At 33.8% G+C, this 21110-nt stretch overlaps 1 protein-coding gene across 4 annotated transcripts; it reads left to right on the plus strand.

The window, feature by feature from the left end:
* The first annotated feature begins 982 nt into the window (after window positions 1-982).
* LOC142613627 (protein unc-13 homolog) lies at window positions 983-20900 on the plus strand. Of its 4 annotated transcripts, XM_075786063.1 has the most exons (27): window positions 983-1290; window positions 1586-1650; window positions 2010-2280; window positions 2497-2563; window positions 2655-2805; window positions 3574-3741; window positions 5900-5998; window positions 6113-6322; window positions 6411-6512; window positions 7239-7469; window positions 7819-7899; window positions 9936-10022; window positions 10128-10313; window positions 10419-10577; window positions 12229-12321; window positions 12543-12614; window positions 13061-13178; window positions 14473-14645; window positions 15192-15276; window positions 15929-16066; window positions 16222-16328; window positions 16464-16541; window positions 16620-16715; window positions 19036-19131; window positions 19213-19411; window positions 20423-20588; window positions 20812-20900. In XM_075786063.1, the coding sequence occupies exons 1-27, from the start codon at window positions 1104-1106 to the stop codon at window positions 20840-20842; spliced, it is 3516 nt and encodes a 1171-aa protein (XP_075642178.1). In that variant the 5' UTR covers window positions 983-1103; the 3' UTR covers window positions 20843-20900. The 4 variants fall into 4 exon arrangements, 2 of the variants coding, with proteins under 2 accessions (XP_075642178.1, XP_075642179.1); XR_012840292.1 differs by lacking the exons at window positions 20423-20588; window positions 20812-20900 and having other exon boundaries at window positions 16651-16715; window positions 19036-19118; window positions 19213-19267; XR_012840291.1 differs by lacking the exons at window positions 20423-20588; window positions 20812-20900 and having other exon boundaries at window positions 16651-16715; window positions 19213-19254.
* Window positions 20901-21110: the final 210 nt, after the last annotated feature.

Genomic DNA, 21110 nt, shown 5'->3' on the forward strand with positions numbered 1-21110 from the left:
AGCTAATAACAACCTATCACTTAAAATTTGTTGTGAAAATATTCTAAAAATCTTATGAACATAGTATTTCTATTCATATTTTGGCATTTTAAAATGAAATGTTCAGGGCTTGTTTGATTTTAAAAAGTGTTGTATCCACTCTTCATTTTCTTTATTTTATATTCAAATCCTAAATTTGAATATAGAAAAAAGTACTTATTTTTACATTTGATAGTATTTGGCAAATTGTTTTAAATGCATAATTTGGCTATAAAATACATCATACTCGGGTTTGGTTATTATTTTATACTTTTTTTAAAAAGTAACTTTTCTCACTCACACATCACATCACAAAAATAAAGTAACATTTTTTTTTTTTTTATAAGTAATACTTGAGCTTTTATTAAAAAATCATGCAATAAACATTACATCTCGAGCTAAGGCATGCTCAATAGGTGATGGATTATTCTCAATCCAAGTAACAGATGTTTCTAAACTTTTTTTCACAATAAAGTAACCTTTTTTTTTCACAATATTTACGATTATGCCACTGTATTCATATTCATAAAAAATAAAAATATTGAAAAATTGTATTCATTTTTTATATTCAAATTCAACTTTTGAGATACTGAAAATGAAAATTGAATAAAAATACTAAAATTAAACCTGTATTTTTAGTGGTGGAGTCCACAAAAAATTGAAAATGAAAAGAAAATCCGGTGTATATTTTTTTCAGCTAAGCAAACAGATATCTATGTATTAAAAAAAAAAAAAAAAATTATAGTTTCACTTGAATAATGAGAAATCCACATGAGAAGGGACCCAATTATTACAAATTGGGCTCCCCTGTGTGTCCCCGTTGCAAAAGCGCCGCATTGACCATCTTTTGGACACGCTTTTTTTCAAATGGGCCCAAAAATAATTCACACAGAACAAAAAAAGAGGAAAAAAAAAAAAATGATGAAATGTCAAATTTAGCCTCTCCTCTCAGCCTTTCGCGCTCCTCGAATACTGAAAACACCTTTTGGTTTTACTCATTGTCGTACTCTCAGTTCTCCGATTGAACCAACCCAGCCTCCTCTTTTCCCATTTCTTCTTCTTCTTCTCGCTCTCTCTGATCACATATGATGGAGAAGCAGTCTTATCTTCTATTACAGCGATACCGTCGAGACCGTCGCAACCTCTTAGAGTTCCTCTTCTCCTCTTCTCTGATCAAAGAGCTCCGAACCCCGGCCGGCCACGTCACCTCTATCTCCGACCTCGATTTTGATAATCTCAGCGCCGATTACATCCTACACTCCATCAAATCCGGTTAGTATTTTTTCATTTCTCTTAGAGTTCGTTTAATTGTCCTTTTGTTTTCTCGGCAACCAAACAGAGTTAGGAACTGTGAAATGAAGAATTATACTCAACTGAACCGTGCTTTATACAGCTGCTTGGTTCAGATGAGTTGAGCTTAGGAATTAGGTCACTATTAATTATTGCTTTTTTTTTTTTTGGTTTCTTTTATCGGTGATCAAACGGAGTGTATGTTAATTTTAATTTTAATTTTTGGTGTGAATTTTGGTTCTCAATGTTTAAATTGTTATTGTATTATTGTCATTAGGTGGAGTAGTTGATATTTCTGAAGCAACTAAGAAGTACTTCGATGAATCTTCTTATCCAGTTATGGTGAGGAAATACTCTGTATCTTTATTTACGTTGTGTTAGGCAAGTACTTATGTGATTATATATTTATTTTAAATTTATTTAGTTCCTCGTTTGGTTGCTGAGTAATTAGATATTTAGTTTTGAATTTCCAATTAGTAGCATGTTAATTAGAGATTTAGGTTTTTGATTTGTCAAAAAGGCATATGTAAAACCATACTCGAAATATTGCGATTTTTTTCTTCTTCTAGTATCTTGTTTCTGTTATTTGTTACAAGGAAGGAATTGTAGTTTGAAGCAGTGAAAAATTAGATTTACACTGAATTTCTATATTCTGAGCCTTGGCTGATGCTATCTCACTATATGCATTGTTGTTTTGGTAGATTCAATCTCAATTAGGGGATTCCTATTTTCTTCTTTCTGATCCGGACATGTCTGGATCACCTCCCAGGAGAGCTCCGCCTCCAATTAATGTGAACCGAACTGCTGAAAATGCATCGTATTCATCTAGACATCCAGATCCTTTGACTGTCAAGAACATTGGAGCATCTATGGATAACTTTAGTCCTAAATACAATGCGACAACGTGCACACCTTTGTCACAAGTAGAGGATGTAAACATTCCTCCATTAGGATTACCTTGCTTGAACACAGGTATTGGTTGGTATACTTTGAACTTTACAGTACTTGGAAATATGGGTGTATATACATGGTTCCACAGATTGTGAAGTAATCTCCTGTAATTTTTTTATTTTATATATATATATATATATGTATATATATATTTGTGTTTAGAATGCATTTATTTCTATCCTGAAGCGTGTTTTCATCTTTTGAGTACACTGATACATACATTCAGGATTCTTGAAGGATTGTCTGATGATGACTTACAAGAATCAGCCTATGAAATATTGCTTTCATCTTTGGTTTTTTCTGGGTAAGCTTTCTTTCTTTGCATATGTGTGTGATTAGTATGCATTCTCTCTCTTGCTTTCTCAATCTGTCACTCTTGCTCTCTATATAACTAGGATTGAAGTACATACAGTTGAGGATAGAAGGAAAGAGAAGAGTTCTAAGTTTTTGTCAGGGTTAAAGACTAAAAGGGAGAAAATAAATCAACAATCTCAGGGTCGAGGGAGACATTCAGAGCTTGTAGACACCATTCGCATTCAGATGCAGGCAAGCTATAATGTCCTTTTCTTAATGAATGTTAGCTGCCATTCTTTATGTGCCTGAAAAATATCTTAAAGTTGACTTTCAGATAACACATGGAAAGATTTGGAAATGGTTGGTTCTGTACGAATGTCAACTGATTTTTATGTCAGAAATACATTTGTTTACATTAGATGTATTACTGACCATATACGTTAATGGATGACTATTGAATGACACATGGATCTTCATTTGTGTGTATGCATGGTAACTGCCAAATAATTGATATGCATTTGAGCAGTTTGAGCAAGCCACTGTTTTACTTTAAAACATGTTTGTATGTACTCTTAGTGCCTGGCTGGCAGTTTTTTGATCCATCTCCTGTTTATAAACTATTCTTTCCTTTCCTCTATTAGTTTTATTCCTTGCATTATATTTTTGGTCTCAAGCTAAATTTTACTGGATTGTGAATCATTAGATAGAAGTTTTGTTGTGTCATTAAATACATTACGTTCTGTTTATTTGTCAATTTTTTTACTTTATCCTTTTTGATGTTATTATTTTCACTTAATCCTCCCACTTTAAGAATGTGATAAAATGAAAGAAAAGCTATTTTGATTTCAATTATTTTATACATAGATTTTTCATAAAATACCGAGTCTTTGTGTCTCTGTGCAGTGCTGCAATCAATAAATTAGCTAAGTGAAAATTATTATGTTTCTCACTTCAATTTGCTTACTTTAATTTTTTAACCATTGCTTCAACCAAAGAGGTAAGTTGTTACTTTTTTGATAGATTTCAGAAGCAATGGATGCATGCATAAGACAGAGATTGACACAACTGGCTGCCAGGAGAATTTGGGAATCAATTGATATTCCTAAAATCTCATTGGGACTTTTGAATAGCGTATTCAAGTCTGATTTTCCTAATGAAAAGTCTTATATACATTGGAAGAGTAGACAGGTATTGCTTAACTTTGCCTAATGTTTTATTATAAATCCATTGCATAGTAGAACAGGTTGAACTATCTATATACACTATTGTTTGGCATATATAATTCACGTTTCCCACATGTTTGAGAATCAACTAAACTTCTCACCCTTGCTTTAGTTTTGCATGAATACATAGAGCAAAATTCATTGAAGATTGAGACAACCTCAGCAATTTCATTCTGTGTTTGGATAGTGAATTTGAAACTTCGCAATCTTTTAAGTGATGGTGGCACCTGGCCATAAGCCACTATGTTGCCAAACTTCACAATCTCGGATAGACAAACTAGATGTTTGCAACAGGAAAATAAAAGATAGATGACCTAGTGTGAATGACTGCAACCCCAGGTGTGATGTCCCTCAAAATGGGCATTTCACTGTAGGTGTTTTTTCCCCCTTAGATCGATGGTTTTACATGGAAGTTGCCACTTATTTAATTAAAAATGTGTTATAAAATGGGGTGTCTACACCTAAACTTGCTTGGAGTCAACACTAAGTGAAAGAAAAGCTCTAAGAGTTAGCACTTAACGGTTAGTTGGAGTTGGCATTGGTCCATGGAGGAATTTCAATTGAAACTTGATTCATCAAATAAATCCTTCATAGAAGTTTAGCTCCAAACCGGTTTGGAGCTATCTCCTCTAACCCACTATGTGGAGATTGAAGAGACCATTCATGTGTAAATTCAGTTACATGACTTTTTAATAAGTCATGTGACTTGTTTAAATAATATGCATAGATAGTCTTATAACTCGCTACATAGTGGATTGAAAGAGATAGCTGTAACCAGTTTGGAGCTAACTTTGTTTTTACAAAAAATAACTTTGTTTCTAGGAATAAAATACTAATAACCTACTAAACTACTAGGGCCTAAAATAAAAATACATTTGTCTTTTTTTTTTTTTTTTTGATAAGTAAGAAAGAAAGGCTACTTTATGCATGAAAAGCACAGTGCAAACCAAAATTTACAAAGAAAAGAAAGAAATAGAAAAGGGAAGAAAACCAAGAAGAAAACTAATTACAAAAGAGGAGAGAACAAAGGAACAAAGGGAGAAAATTACTAGATGTGAGTCTCTAAGCCCGAGACCAGTCTAATAAAGATCCACTAATAGAAGCAAGCAAATGATCTCTGGAGTTATTCAAGTCCTCAAAAGTCAAAAGTCCGCTGATTACACTCCTTCCAAAGACACCACAATAAGCACAACGAAACTAAATTCCAAATTTTAGATGAGTTCTTCCTCCACTAATTCCACCAACCAAAGAGTAGATCTGGAACTGTTCTTGGTAAGACTCACGAAGTCCCAAAAGATTTAAAAATAAAACTCCACAACCGATGAGTCTTCTCACAATGAAGCAGTAAGTGATCCACAGTCTCCCCAGAACAACAACACATAATGCACCAATCAACAAAATCAAAACTCCGAAGTTTCAAATTGTCCCCTGTGAGAATCTTGTTCCAAGCTATAGTCCAAACAAAGAAGGAAACACGCTGATGGGCCTTAGCTTTTCAAATACCTTTCTAGGGAAAGACAACGGAAGAAGAACCTCTGAACTTATTATAAAACGAACAGATCTCAAAATCCTCATTAGGCTTCAACTTCCATCTCATCCGGTCCCCAATATTGGTTGAAGGAAATATTGGATCCCAAGATATGAAATAAAATAAGACTAGATTAAAATAGTATTTAACTCTCCCGCATAAGCTGGTAGTGCTTTGATTTCAACTGTTTAGTCCTGATAAAAAGAAAAAACAAAAAGAAAAAGCAATGTTTTCTGTTTGGAGGATAGTTACTCCAACTCACTATGCAGCAATTTCAAAGACTATCTATGTGTACTTTTAGTCATGTGATCTATTATAAAGTCATTTGACTTGTTTAAATGATTTAATGAATCATGAGATATAATACATGTGGATGGTCTTTTAAACTGTGACACAATTCCTTCAACCTAACTTGGAGGAAAACTTTGTTTGATAAAAAATATAGTGTTCACTTATTTAAGCCAAAATAAATGGTAAGAATCTTAACTACGTGAGATTTTGAATATAATAATGAACACTGTAGATGGTTTTCTTGTAGTTCTGCAGAAGTCTTTATTTTAACCAACTCACAATATTGTTTGCAACCATTTTATAGGCAAGTATCTTAGAAGAGCTTCTTTACTTCTCTGCTAATCTTGAAGCATATGAACGTGAAACCATTAAAAGCTCTCTCTCAAAGATCAGAAATTCTAAGGTATCATGTTTTGAGTTTGGTATAATTTTTTTATTGGTCTGCTCTGATTTTTTTTTTTTTTTTGAATTTTTCATAAAATCTAATAATGGATCATTGGTCTGTTGGATATTGTAGGAGTGGGATATCACAATGTCTCCTTCTGAACGGGCTGATGTTCTGTTGCCTATTACACAAGTGGAGTTAAAGTTGTCGTCTCTGTCGGGAAAATTTAGTATCCAGGGTGAAACCTATTGTTGGACTGCTGGTTATCACTTGAACATTAGACTTTATGAGAAATTACTTTTTGGTGTGTTTGACGTTCTTGATGAAGGCCAGTTCATAGAGGTATATGTTTTCTTATATTAATTTCAATTAAGTGGTTTTGTGGCATAGTTTAACTTTTAATGATGTTCAGTTTGCTACTTGTGCTTAGGAATCTAATGAACTGCTGATGCTTAACAAATTGACCTGGTGTATTTTAGGCATCACACAGAAAATGCATAATGTATTATATGGGTGGGTCCTTTTCCAGCAGGTATACATAATCTCAACAGCCTTTAATGTTCATGGATTTGTTGATGTAGCCATGTGACTGGTTTCTTTAATCATTGTTTTGTGATAGTAATCATTTATTTTTTAGTGGGTTACCTTGTTGTGTAGTTCAGATTTGTTCGATCTTTTATGGCCAATGTGAGTTAATGTGGCACAGTTTTGTTCATTTTCTTTATCTTATTAGAACTTGTAATCTTGAAAATTAAATAGTTCTATAGGTGTTGTAAAATACACTTCCTGGTTCTAAGTGAAATTACAGTAGCTGATAAAATAATCTTGGGAGGGATGTCTAATGCTGAATTATAGTGCATCAAATAAAGGCTAGTAGAATTCATGTCATACTAATTACCGTATGTATCTGCAATATGGATGCGGAGGGTAAGATCTCATATTCTTGTATACACTGTAAAATTTAGCAACAATTTTTGTTTGTTGAAGGATAAAAGTATAAACACACCTTTTTGATCTGGTGTTGAAATGTTTCTCTATAGATTTTGATTCCATATGTTAATTGTTTGATGGTACTGAACCATTTCTGAATTTCAGAGCAGTGGGTTTTATGAAATATATTTACTAGCTATATGGCTATTTATATAAGATAGTCCTTAGTTACTCTCATTTTAATGCAGAATACCCTATAAGCTATATTTTCAAACTATACATCTGTATGATTTTTAATATTTATCTAAGGCAATTTTTCCTATTGAAGTATGTAGGGACAAATGAGGACATGCTATTAGAACATGCTCTCCATGAGTTGCAGAAAGTTGTGTCTGGTGAAAATGCCGATCAGAAGGAAGAGCAGTACATGGATAGCCTAGCATGTTCAAGGCAATTCAATGGCAGTGAAATACAGTTAGGTTTGGTGCAGGCTGTTTTCTTCTCGATAAGCAGTTGGTGTGATGATAAGCTGCAAGATTATCACCTACATTTCAGTCAGGTAATACCTATTCCTCAATAGTTTTCTTATATAATATTCCATTGTTCCAATTTAAGTGACATTAAAAAAAATTGTGAGATTGTAACAATATGCAGTAAATGGCATGTATTTCTTTGTTCTTTGCCTAATTTAGGTGTTTTCACTGAACTCTATTTTTATTTTTAACTTTTATTATTATTATTATTATTATTTCTGAATAATAGGTAGACTTGGATGCTCATGTTCTTTATTGTTCACTGGCTATTGTTGCATCCTTTGAAGTCCCTTATATACCTACACATTGTAAACTGTGTTCTTGTTCCTTATTATTTTCAGAGATGTTCTTCTAATTATGAGATTATTGTTTCAGGAACCTACAAACTTCTCTAGGATAATGAACTTGATGTCAGCAGTTGGAATTCTTACTTTTGGTGATTCTGGTGATATCAAGGTTCGTTTTGCTGCTGTGTAGGTTCACATTTATTTTGGTAGTTGAATCAATCTTATACTAATTTCATGGCCTAACATATTTCTTTTTCTCCCGGTGCCTGATAAATATTCTCCAGTAATCCTATTCCTATGCCCTTGCTACCTTCTAAGCCATAATAGTTTATTTTTTCTTTTTCTTTCTTGGTTTGCCTTGTTGTAGAATCCCTGCACTGCCCCCCCCCCTACGCTTTGGCGTCTTTTAATATGCTAATCTGCCTACCTCTCTCCTCTCTTCTTTTACCTTTCTGGTTGAGAATGAAAGTTCTAAATTGTGCTGACCTCATGATTTCAAAAATAATAATTTAGCAATTTGTGGGGTATCAACAAACAGAAGATGATAGATTCTTGATAGGAAGGGCCATTTCTGAGTCAATCTCTTGTTCAAACCCTAGTGGAGAATGTTGCAGCATTTCATCCTTGTAATTGGAATTTGGGATTTTTGTATGATTGGATAGATGCTCTAGGCAGTGTTCACTGTTCATGGTAATTCATTTTTGGATTTTCTTGTTCTTTTAAACTTCAGAGTGTAATTTCTAGGAGGAGACTGAGCATGCTGCCACTGAACTCTTTTTTTTTTTTTTTTTGGGGGGGGGGGGGGTTGTAAATATAATAAATTATTTTTTATTTTTGATAATTCAGTAGTTGGGGGAGGAGAAATTTGAACCCTGGATTTCTTTGTTGGAAAAGCTAGGAAGTGCCAATTGAGCTACAAGGCTTTTGGCGTAATATAATAAATTTATTACTTTTGAAAGAATTGTTGCAGCTTGCTTTGCTGCATGGGCTCTTAATGGCCAGTAAGTTAGACCTATAGAGGCATGGCCTTGGTTAGCTGATTTTCCATGTTTGTATTCTGAGGCAGTTGCTTATCTCTTTGTTATTGTCATGCTGCTGCTAGATTGCGCGTGTTTTGGCTATTTAGGCATTTCTTGTTTTCTTCCCATTGGTTCAAGGACCTTGTTGGTATTTTTATCAATTGGAACCGATCCTGATAACTGTAGCAGGCTTTTTTGGATTGTTTTGTTTCCTAGATGATAGTGGGTTGACTTGGGCCTTTTGGGGTTTAAGCGCATTAAATCAAGGTTGGATTGTAGTATTTGAAGGCGGGATGAATTTTTGGAGACAAGAAAAAGGAAGAGGAAAAGGATTGCATTACACATTCTCAAGGGAATTATTATTGCAAAATTCTTATATATATATATATATATATATTTTTTTTTAATGACGTGGAACCCCACTAAGGTAGGGCATTTTGAACCAATCCTTGGAGAGTAAACCACGGATACACAACCCACACGCCAGATGTGTGTATCAGTAATCTAGGGGAACTCCTAGACCGGATCGAACCCAAGATGTCTAGGCCTACAGCTCATCCCAAGCCTCCAACCACTAAGCTGCACCTTGATGGGTTCTTATAAAACCTGTTTTCCATTTAGCTTAAACCATTTTTTTTAAAAAGTTACTTAAATGTTTATCTAAAATTCAATCTAACCCTAATATGACTTGGACTTAATGGACTTTGATTACTAAGCCCAAACTAAATACCTAATAATCTACAAATACCCATTGCATGGTAAAACACAAAATAAGACCTAGTGGATCAAAACAAAAGCCTATACCTGAAAACTGAGAATTATAAAAATAGCTCAAATACTTTTTCATCAATGCTAACAAATCTCTTTAAAAGAGTACAAAGGGGCACAGCCAACATACTTGGGAAGTAATAAGAGATACACCAAAATCTCAAGAATATGTGAAAATATTTTGAAAGATAAAAAAACAAAATAAAATAAAACAAGCATCTCGCTGCCTAAAGAGGGGTTTGGTTTCTGCTCAGTTTTTAGCAAAACAGTTTATAGTGATTTTAGCTGTACAGTCTCATATGGTAAAGTGTTTATTTATTTATTTATCTACTTGTTCTGCTGTTGCTGGGAAGTAGTTGCATATTTAGTCTCATTGACTAAGACCATTGGAGCAATACTTCATATTTACTCTATGCAGTTAATCAGGTTGAATGCTTCAAATGAGAGTGCAACTAGAAAACTCAAAACATATGTGGAGAGATCAATCAGAGCTGCATACAGGCGGGTGAGTCAGATTTATCATTTCACCTGAATTTTTGCTTATTGATGTTCGTATATGTTACGCTCACCATGTTTCTGTTAGATAAATTTGTTTTGATTTTAATGCTAGGTAGCAAGCACTATAGATCTTGAATCTAAAGTGTTAGGGACGCATCCTTTGGCCCTGCTTGCAAATGAGCTAAGATTGATTGCTCAGAGAGAGTTCAGTGTGTTCTTCCCAGTGCTACGTCGTTGGTGTCCTGAATCTGGGATGATTGCAGCCATGCGACTACACCAAATTTATGGGGAAAGACTGGTTGGTTTCTCTAATTTTCTAATGATAATCATTCTCACACTTCGCAGCTGGTTTATCTTCACTAATTTTCTGTACCTTTTTTCGGCTGTGGTTTTAACACTGTAGAAACCGTTTCTCAAGGGAGTGTCATATCTTTCTGAAGATGTCAGAACGGTGCTTCCAGCTGCTCATTTGTTGGATGATGACCTGACTCAGCTGTATATTTCTGCTTGTGAAGAAAACAGGCAGCATCACCATCTCAACCAAGATCTGGACCATTATCCGGTTTGATTATCTTTTCTTTTAAAATGGGAGAAATGTTGGTATCTTGATATTGAGTGTATATATACATAATATACTATCAGAACTTTACAGTAAGGGTTCTTTTTATATTGTGTTCATTGTTTGATATGCCCTTTGATTAAGAAACTGCCATATTAGTCTGTCATCCATATTCATTACCCTTGGCACTAATTACATGTGTTTCTGAAATTCACTAACGCTCCGTTTGTTTTGATGTAAAATATTTTACACTGAAAATATTTTCCTTTTACAGTGTTTGGGTTTGTACTTGAAAATTCATTTGCAAGTGTAAAATGAAAAAAAGAAAATCTTCAATTAGAAACAACAAACTCAAAATTCTCATCATCCTAAGTTGAAATTATAAAATTTTAATAAGAAACACAGCCATGAATCAAACCACCCAAACTCATATTAGCTATAAAAAAAATACAGATTTGCAACCCCCAAAAAAAAAAAATCAGATCTGCAAAAAGCCAAAAAACATAGTTTTGCATACCAGGAAAAAAAAAAAAAAACCAAATTTGCGTGACACAGGTGGAGATCTATAGAATTTTTGTATGACAAGGCCTAGCGGTAGAGATTTGTACAAAACATACCCAGATCTACAGGGCTTAAGAAAAAAAAAAAATACAGATCAGCAAACACAAATTGCAATTTCGATGCTTGACTTGCAGTGGAGAGATGCCATCTCTGGCATTTTAGATTGTGTTGCTGGTGGGTGCTCTCCCTGTCAGGCTTGGGAGAGAGTTAGGAGTGGCTGGTCTTTCAATGTGATCTCTACATGTGAGAGATTGTAAAATGTAAAATGTTTTACCAAAATTTCGAGTGTAAAATATTTTACTTCTTTTTGCCTTAATTTTACAGTTTGACTAGAAAATATTGTATAGTTGACCAAATTTTACAACAAAACAAACATGGTAAAATATTGAAAATATTTTCTCGAAACAAACGGAGCATAAATATTGTTACAATTAAAAAAAAAAAAAAAAAATTCTTTCCTATCGGGCATATGTTTACTGCTTGCCTTTAATTTTTTTTGCAATGATGATAATAAGGTGATGATGCTGTTCTGGGGTTAATTATTTACTTAATAGATGACCTTTTTTTACATGTAAAATAGATGAGCTTATATCAAGCAGCACAATTTTCATTGTGCATTTTACATGCTTCTTTTCCATTTAACCTGCATGTTGGACCTCATATATTCTCAAAACAGAGAGGTTTTGAGATGATCATTCTGTTCTGGGACTACTACCACTCATACTCTGGAACTGGATTGCATTAGAGACAATGTTTATTGTGCATTACTTTTGCTCTCGGGTCAATGTTGGTGTTCAAATGGTGTCCATGCTGGAGCTCATAATTGTAACATGAGTGTTTTTTTTGTTACAAGGTTTTTGTTGGAGGATTGGTTTGGTAAATAGAGGAGCTTTTTTTGCATGGAATATAGCCCCCCTTGTGTTTAATGTTTGTTGTGCTGAAATCCTTGTGTACATAGAGTTTCCCCTCCATATCAATTAAAGTCATTATTTATCAAAAAAAAATTTACTTTGTAAGAGATGCTTCGTATTCTTCAGCATGATCTAGATTAAAAAAAGTGAGATAATTAGCTGTTTGTCCCTTTCCTTTGCAGATTGGAGAAGTTGCTAAGCCAATAATTCTTGATTGGGTGATTGCTCAGAATTCACGTATCCTGGAATGGACTGGACGTGTGTTTGATCTTGAGGTTGGCTCCAATTTATGCTAAGTAATTTGATGTCATGTTTACTTTCCTTATACAATCTGGAAATCATCTGGTCTAACGTTATTTTAAGAAGGAAGTGATAAGAAGGGAAGACAAAAAATAGTACAAGAAAGAACTATGTTTTTAGTGGTGTATTTTGGATATCATCTGTATTTTTTTGCTTAATTTCTTGCCAAACTAACTTTGAGTTTTTTCATGTGCAGGAGTGGGAGCCTTTATCATCTCAGCAAAGAATGGCAACATCTATAGTTGAAGTGTTTAGGATCATAGAGGAGGTGGATATTATTCCTGTGACAATAATTTGGTGTATCTTATAAAAAATATTTAAAGAAAAAATACTAGTGTTTAATATTTCTTTTTCATGATATCATGCAAGACTTTTTTTGAAATATATAGCATGACATGTGAGTAGCTTTATGTAGGCTGCATCAACTTGCAGGCGTGTGTTTTGCTTCACTTTGAATTTTCTATCTTCATGTTCTCGTGATCATTGTTGTTTTGTTATTGCATATGAAAATAGGAGAATAGGATAACAATGTTAATATGCTTTCACATGTTAGTTATATAATTTATATATATATATATATATATATATATATATATATATATTTGAATTTGGGTTATTTTTATTGCATTCTTGTTTGCTTGCTTATAAATTTATCATAGAGCTGCTTGTGGAGGTGTTTCATTTCAAGGCCCTTATATCCAACATAACTTGCAGACTGTGGATCAATTCTTTGGCTTGAATCTTTCAATGGATATCACACATTTACAAGCTCTGCTATCTATTATTTTTCACAGTCTGGATGCCTATTTGCTAAAATTGCTCAACCAGCTAGGTAAAGTGTACATTCATCTTCCAGCATATTTAAGATTGGGCATATTGCTTGTTGTTTGTACTTCATTTTGTAGTGCTTGCCTTTTAGTGTACAGTTGTGACTAATTCTAAAGAGGTATTTGATCTTTTTTTGTTTGGATTTGTTATTCTGTTGATTGTGTCATGTCATTGGTTGAAGGTCTCCATATGGTCTTATACTACAAAATTTGTTGCATAAATCCTGATGTAGACATCTATAAGACTATAACATAATGATGATGATAGAGAAGTTGTAGGTGTAACAATTGTATACTTCACATGTACTTGGGTTGTGCCCAATGAAATTAATTACTTATAAAAATAGCCAACGAGCTCTAGCTCAATTGGCACCTCCTCCCCTTATAAGTGTTAGTGGAGCGTGATGTCCGGGTTCAAAATCCACTGGGTGCATGTGTAAATTACCTATAAAAAGAAAAAAGAAAAAGAAAAAGAAAACTTATAAAAAATGATGATGCTAGAAAAATTACCCGAGTTTATTGACTTTTGTAATTTTAGATCCTAGCTTGTTGCACTGTTAATATACTGCCAGTGTACTTTTTTTTTCATTAATAAATTTTATTACCTATCAAAAAAAGAAAAAGAAAAAAAGAAACCAAAATGAAAATCTTTATCAAAATTTCGGTAATTATGATTCAGGGTTTTGATAGAGTTCCCTTGCTTGTTTACAGAATAAAATGGAATCCAGTTTGATATACATGGGCCACTTTTGATTCCAATGACTGCCAGTTGGACTGCCTTGTCTTTTTGCAGACGTAGGCATCCTCAGTTGAATTACAATTTGGACCATTTTAAAAATCATTTCTTACAAAAATCCAATGCCTTATGGGTGGGGAATGCAACATAGATTTAATTGGCACTGGACGAGTTACGCGTTGCTTATTCAACATCCTTGTTGTTCCATTGTTAAATGCTTTTTTCATGGTCTGAGGAGATCTTCGCATTCTATGTGGTATTCTTGAAATTCGTTATGAGGTTTATATCACTCATGAATTCATCAAATGTTCTGGTCATATGGTCTCATCTTTTGCTGGGGATTTTAGGGGCTATAATGTGCTCCTCTGACATCAGCCTCACATTCTCTTGGATGATCAAATTTTCATATCTCCCACTAGTTATTTTATAATTTCTGAGCAATTGACAAGTTTTTGGGACAAGTTTTTTTGATCTCATCAAATTCAAGTTGATTAATGTGATGGTTCTCTTGGAAAAATCTATTTTAGAGTTGGATTTTGATCATAGTGCATTTAATACTGCAGTTGATAAGACTCATTTATATCCTTTGGCTCCTCCCTTGACTCGTTATGAGGAGACAGTTATTCCAATAATGAAAAAGAAGGTACTAGAGCATAAACTTTTGGAGGATGGTGTGAGCAACATATTGAATGAATTGACTGTATCCAAACTCTGTGTCAGACTGAACACTCTTAAAGTAAGTACAACTCTTGATTTATAAATAGAGACGATCCTATATTTCATATCATTGATTATGCAGGGCCAATTAGAAAAGTGTTTGTTCAGATGGCTATATATGAAATTCTCAATGTTTACTTGTAATTGCTATTTCATTGATGATGATCATTTGATCAACTGAAATGTAAAAAATTTGTGAAGTATTTTCAGAATTCTCAATTTTTACTTGTAATTGCTATTTCTTTGAAGATGATAATTCAACCAACCAAAATGGAAAACATTTGTGAAGTATTTTCAGAAAATGTGTAAAATTTGGAAGACGTTTGGAAATACAGTAGAATTACATTATATAACTTTTCCGATCTGTTTTTAAGAATTATTTATTTATTTTTTATTCTTCTTGTGGCCTTGATATTTACCAATGAGTAAAAACTAAAAAGTTGGTTAGAATATTCCAAAAAAATTAATTAAAAATAATCTAGAATATAAACAAATTTATTTGCAAGAAACATATCACCAGATACTGATATTTTCTCCCCAAATTATATTTTGTTTCTTCCTGCAGTATATTCTGAAACAAATTGGAGTACTAGAAGATGGCATTAGAAAGTCGTGGGCACTTATCAGACCATCAGGTGCTCAAAGATGGGGTTAGTTCTTTTTAATTGTGGTTGGATCCGTTGGAAAACCTAGCATTTCATAATTTCCTTGATTTTATATATGTATTGTTTGTGCAAGATGGAAATCCCAGACACAATAATGTAATTAACACCCCCCCCCCCCCTCCCCACACAAAGGGAAACAAAGAGTGAACAAGATAGAATTTGCTTGGGGTTGCACAGTGTCCTCTTTGACCACAACTCCTCATAACTCATAAGTTTGGTTGTTTTCTCCTTCTGGATAGAATATCCATACATGTTTGTAATGGATGACACATCATGACAGGTTAGACTTGTATCAAATAGCATCAACCAGAGTGACGAGTTTAAAAACAGAAATCTTTTCCTTTTTTGCTCAGAAAGTAAACTGGAGAGGGTTTGGTGTGGGGCTGTGATTCAAATCTTACTGATAATAAAATAAATAAATAATTTGCTTTTGAAGGTAGTAAGAAATTGTTACATTTCTTTTTTCCTTCAAGATACTATTGTTTGTTTTTTCCATAATACTCTATTCATGGTAGTGGTGTCGCAGACTTAAATGTGGTAATTTAGTTTTCTTGGATATATATTTTTTACTATTTTGTAATGAAAATTGTTAAAAACTGGCACGTTGAATATATTTCATGCTTGACAATTCATCCAGCTAAAGAGGAGCCTCTGGAAACTTCAGAGAACTCTCTGCCATCATGTGGTGAAGCAGTTGATGAACTGTTTGTCACCACCTTTAACAGCATCAGGGATACTGCCACAGATTCTATCAACAAAATTTGTGACTTTACTGGTAAGTTATCAAATTCATTTGTCTTAACAAGCTTCTCTGTGCTGGAAAATTTTTATTTGATAGAAAAGGGACTGCCTTGTTACATATACTTAATTACTTGGCTTTGGATGCTTATGTAGACAATTAGCCTAATTAGCCTAAAGTTTAATGTCTAGGTGCAAGAGTAATGTTCTGGGATCTTAGAGATGCATTCCCCTTTTCTTTATATCGTGGTAATGTTGAAGGTGCTCGCTTTGATGGTGTTCTTCCACAGATTGATACTGTAAGATATTGAAGTAAATTTTCTCTGTGCATGTGTATGTCAGTGTATACCAACTCTTGAAAGATGAGTTGTTGTGGTTGATTGTGTTTTCTTATCTTTGATTGGATTCTTCTAATATCAGAGTCATGTATGTAGGTTCTTGACCACATATGTGGTCTAATTGATGATACTCTTAGAGACCTTGTGGCTTTCAGCATCTGTCGAGCATCACTGGTGTGGTTTCGTCCTAATATTTAATCTGTTGTGGACCTTTTCTTTTTGGTTCTAATTCTGCATACATTCACGGTTCAGGAAGCCTATGTTTGGGTTTTGCTTAATGGAGGTCCTTCTCGTTCATTTTCTGATTCCGATATCACACTTATGGAGGATGACCTTAATATGTTGAAGGTATGTGGCTGTTTTATGCTATGAATAAGTAAACCGCCGTCTGAAAACAAATGAAAGGGCACATTTTTATTGAATTAAAACATCTTCATACCAATGTTAAGCTTCTTCAGAAAACTTGATTTCCACAACATTTTCATGTCACATGCAAGTGATTGTGTCCAACTAAATGCGGGGCAAATTTTTTCCTATATGCCTATAATCTGCATGAGGCAAGTAATGCTCCAAATTCATATGATAAGCTCAGAGGTAGCGTTCATTCCCTTTCCCATACATCACAACTACTGCCCTCTTTCCCTCAACCTAATTTTGTAACTAGGGTCGTACCTCTTGCACAAAATTCCTACTTTTGTGGGTTTAGGGAGAGGTGATTGGTAGTCAGCCTTACCCCCAATATTTGTAATGCGGTTTGGTCTTATTACAATTTAGTTCTTTAACTTTTAGTTGTTAAAGGTGACACTCTAAAGTTTGAATTAAAGTGAAACTGTTAGGGTTGTGTCCAAATTAACAGATTTTGCATCTTATGGACAAATTTTCAATTACAATTTACCCATGTGGTTTGGTCCTATCACAATTTTGTCCCTTAAACTTTTCAATTGCTATATTTGACCTCTTGAAGTTGGATTAAAATGAAATTGTCAGTGGGTCTTTGGACCAAATAGTGTTGGTAAGAGCATGCTTATTCTCAAAGCACGAAACCCCAAGCCTCAAGCGTTTTTTGCCTCAAAAGCTAGTCTCATTCAAAGAAGCATGCTTTACGCTCGCTTTTTTGCGCTTTTTCAAAAAGCTCAAAGCGTGCCTTCTGCACTTTTTTGTTTTTATTTTTATATTTTTCAAAAAAAAAAAAAACCAAAACTGAATTAAAACCATAGGATCTTGTCATTAATGATATAAACCATTGATTTGGCATATTTTTAGTGTAATTTACTTATCAAAAAAATTATTTTGAGTGTAACTTGTCCCGAAACCCAAAACCCCTTAGTTCTTCTCTCTTTTATTTTTTAATTTTATTTTATTTAAAAATTTTAATTTTTAAATTTTTATCTTGATTTTTTCTCCTTCAAACAGTAGCCACCCAACTTCTTCTTATTCTATTTTTTCCCTTTTGGATATCAGCCTGGTACCAGTTACCATATTGCTAGGAGCTCATATTCTTATAGCTCTTTCATTAAAAAAAGAAGAATGATATAATATATTTGTGGTAATTATTTAGTTACTTTTGTGGTTGATGTTGAATATAGCTGACTAATTCTTATAGACTTATAGTCATTAAGTGATTAAATTCTTAACTAATATTACTATTAGTCATAGGGCATTATGGATATTGAAGATGTAAGAAAGGATATTAAATGGAAGTACTCATCTCTAGCCGATCCAAAAAAAAAAAAAAGACTTGATTTGCAATTTGTGTGTTAAAATTGCAAAAGTAGGGCTTATCTAAATGCTATATTAATTATATAATTTTTTTTACTTCAATTTATATGATAATTTGATCATTTGATTGTTGCATTTCTCATTAATAATTATTTTAAATTTATTGAATTATTTTTTAAAAATGTGCATTTCACTTCAATTAGGAAGTGCGCTTGTGCTTTGCTCCTAGGCCCCAAGAGACATTTGTGCTTAAGTGTGCCCCTTGCTTTCACCAACACTGGGACCGAACCTTAATGATTTCATTTTAATTCAAACCTTAAGGGGGTCAAATGTAGCAATTGAATTTGTAAACTAAATGTGATAGGACCAAAGCACATGGTGTTCTTCATGTTGGTGAAAAGTTGTATTAAAAGAGCAGAAGAATTGCACAATGTAGGGTGACAATTACTGACGTACCCAATGAGTAGAAACAAACTTTAGCTTGTCATTTTTACTGCAGTTACATTTCCAATGTTTTGGCCTCGCATTTTATTTCAGCATTGCTCCATATATGTTGACTTATTGCTTCTATTCTAGTCTAGTTGTCTGGAAACATATTGCTGCCATAGGGTGATTCCAATTTCACAATAGCTTACTGCAGAGTTAAATTTTTTTTGTTTGTGTGTGGGCTCCTATACATAATTAACTCCTCTGAGGGACTCCAGGACTTCCATGCACTTTAGTTAGGTTGTTAGTCCATTATTACATGCTTCAATATGCCTCTAATTAGTTTTAGAAAGTGGCATTGATTGGGTGCCAATGACAACCAATTGTGGGATTCTCATCTTGTGGAGCCAGCACTTGATCACACATATTGATAACTTGCATGATATATATATTCAACGCCTGTTATTAAACTGTTACCAATTTATATTAGTTGCTAATAGAGCCATGCTGCATAAATTTCTAGGAATTCTTTATAGCTGATGGAGAAGGCCTACCACGTTCTTTAGTGGAGCAAGAAGCGAATTTTGCTGAGCAAATACTAAGCCTGTATTCCCTTCAGGTTTTGTCACTGGTGATTGAGAATTTTATACCCAGAATTGAATGATTGAAACTAACATCAGAGTGACTTTTATTTTGGCAGACTGGTACTGTCATCCAGATGCTGATGACAGCAAGTGAACAAATTTCATTGGGATTAGATTCACTTAATCGTGACTCACATAATCATGACAAAATGGGCTTGGAAGATGCCCAAACTTTAATACGAGTCTTATGCCACAAGAAGGATAGAGAAGCCTCCAAATTCTTAAAAAGACAGTATCAGCTCCCAGCATCTTCAGGTGATACTTTATCAGACTATGATGCATGATCTTCAAATAGTTATAGAAGCATAAGTATTAACATGCATAAGCAAGATGGCAACTGCAGTGCGGTTGTATTAGAGAGTGAAGCACCTCTGCGCGCAGAAAATGAAGGGAAAAAAGGGGGGGGGGGGATGGGGGTTTGGGGCTTTATCCATTTAGAAATATGCATAGAAGCAGTATTGCAGCCTTTTATGTTTCCCCTTTACAATCTCTCTTGAAGGGTAATTTGAAGTCCTATCCTTCAAAGCTGGCTAATTATTGTTGTTGCTGGTTTTTTTTCTTCCCAAACCCAACAACACCCCTACCACAAACAACCCCCCCCCAAAAAAAATAAAAATAAAATAAAAGGTCTTCTTACTAGCTTTCTTACCTCTTTCTCAAAAGAGTATCGAATGAACCAGTTTCATGCACTAAATTTGAAATTCTTGGTAGGTATCTTCCCCGCCCAAAAAAAGTCTTCTTACTAGCGTTCTTACCTCTTTCTCAAATGATTACCCAATGAACCAGTTTCATGCACTAAACTTGAAATTCTTAGTTGGTATCTTAGAGTCCTATAAATACCTAAAGCTTTCTTCTGGTAAAGTTATTTACTGGAGAGGGGTTCCCCTTTCAAATCTAAAAGGTTTCTTTTTGTTTCCTATTTGTTTTATTGTGGAGTACAAAAATAATGATTCAGATGAGGAATGGTTATTGATCTGGAGGTTTCTTCAGCTGAGAGATTGAAGTTCTTCAGTGTGCTGGTTTTATCAAGATGGATTTTTCTCCTTCCAACCACAAACTAAACAATAACCATGTTGTGTTTATTTTTCCCTGGTGCCTCTCTTTGGTGGAACGGGGGAGCGAGTTTTCCAAATTTCTCCTCGCTATTCCATGGCATATTTGTTAGAAACATCACTATTAATCTTAAATGTTAACAACATTTCATTATGAAGCACAAATGCTGAAAGTTAGAGGCGTTAATCTGGTTAATTGATTATATTTCCATAGATTATGATGACACTCCATCTGAGGATTCGACTTTTGGATCACCTCTCATATCTGATCTTCTAAAGCGGAGCTCCTCATTTCAATGGACCAATAAAAGCCAGAGTAGCTTTAAATCTTTCAAGAAGAAAATCAAAGAAGCAACATCTGACATCAGGAGCGTGGCATGGTAATGATACTTAACGATGTACTGCTATGAAGGCAACTTGTATTCTAATGTAGATCTCAACCTGTTGTTAGCAATCTGCTCTTCAAGGAGTTAAACGAGTCATTAAGATGGCATTCCTAGCATGCTAAGTTTTGTATTCCATGTAAAGCTTTTTCCTGCAAAACACTTCCCCTTACATAATTTGTACATGTACCATAATACTCATTTACTCTCATTCATGTAGGCAAAAATCACGAACACTACTGATGATCTGAGTACTAATGTGGTGACTTGAGTTGGAATATGCAGTCAACATATTCATCTTTTGAGTAATGCTATAGGTATAAATTATTTTACAATATTTTTACAAACTATTGATGTGACAAATTTTTATTGATTTGCTTATCTGGACTTGCCACTAAATTTACTTAACTTATTAATAATTACTCATTAAATTAGCAATTTGTAAATAAGTTTTTGTAAAATAGTTTATAGCTTTAGAATTTACCTTTATAAGTTGATAGGCTCTAGTTGACTAATTGA

This window comes from Castanea sativa, chromosome 10 (genome assembly GCF_040712315.1).
Source record: "Castanea sativa cultivar Marrone di Chiusa Pesio chromosome 10, ASM4071231v1".
In the NCBI taxonomy this organism is placed as follows: domain Eukaryota; kingdom Viridiplantae; phylum Streptophyta; class Magnoliopsida; order Fagales; family Fagaceae; genus Castanea; species Castanea sativa.

What these genes read in the sequence shown, in the direction of transcription:
- LOC142613627 (XM_075786063.1), top strand. Translation starts at nt 1,104, where the DNA reads ATGATGGAGAAGCAGTCTTATCTTCTATTACAGCGATACCGTCGAGAC. An exon ending in ATCACCTACATTTCAGTCAG is followed by an intron (nt 7,470 to 7,818) that starts GTAATACCTATT and finishes TTATTGTTTCAG; the next exon opens with GAACCTACAAACTTCTCTAG. An exon ending in TGTTTAGGATCATAGAGGAG is followed by an intron (nt 12,615 to 13,060) that starts GTGGATATTATT and finishes CATAACTTGCAG; the next exon opens with ACTGTGGATCAATTCTTTGG.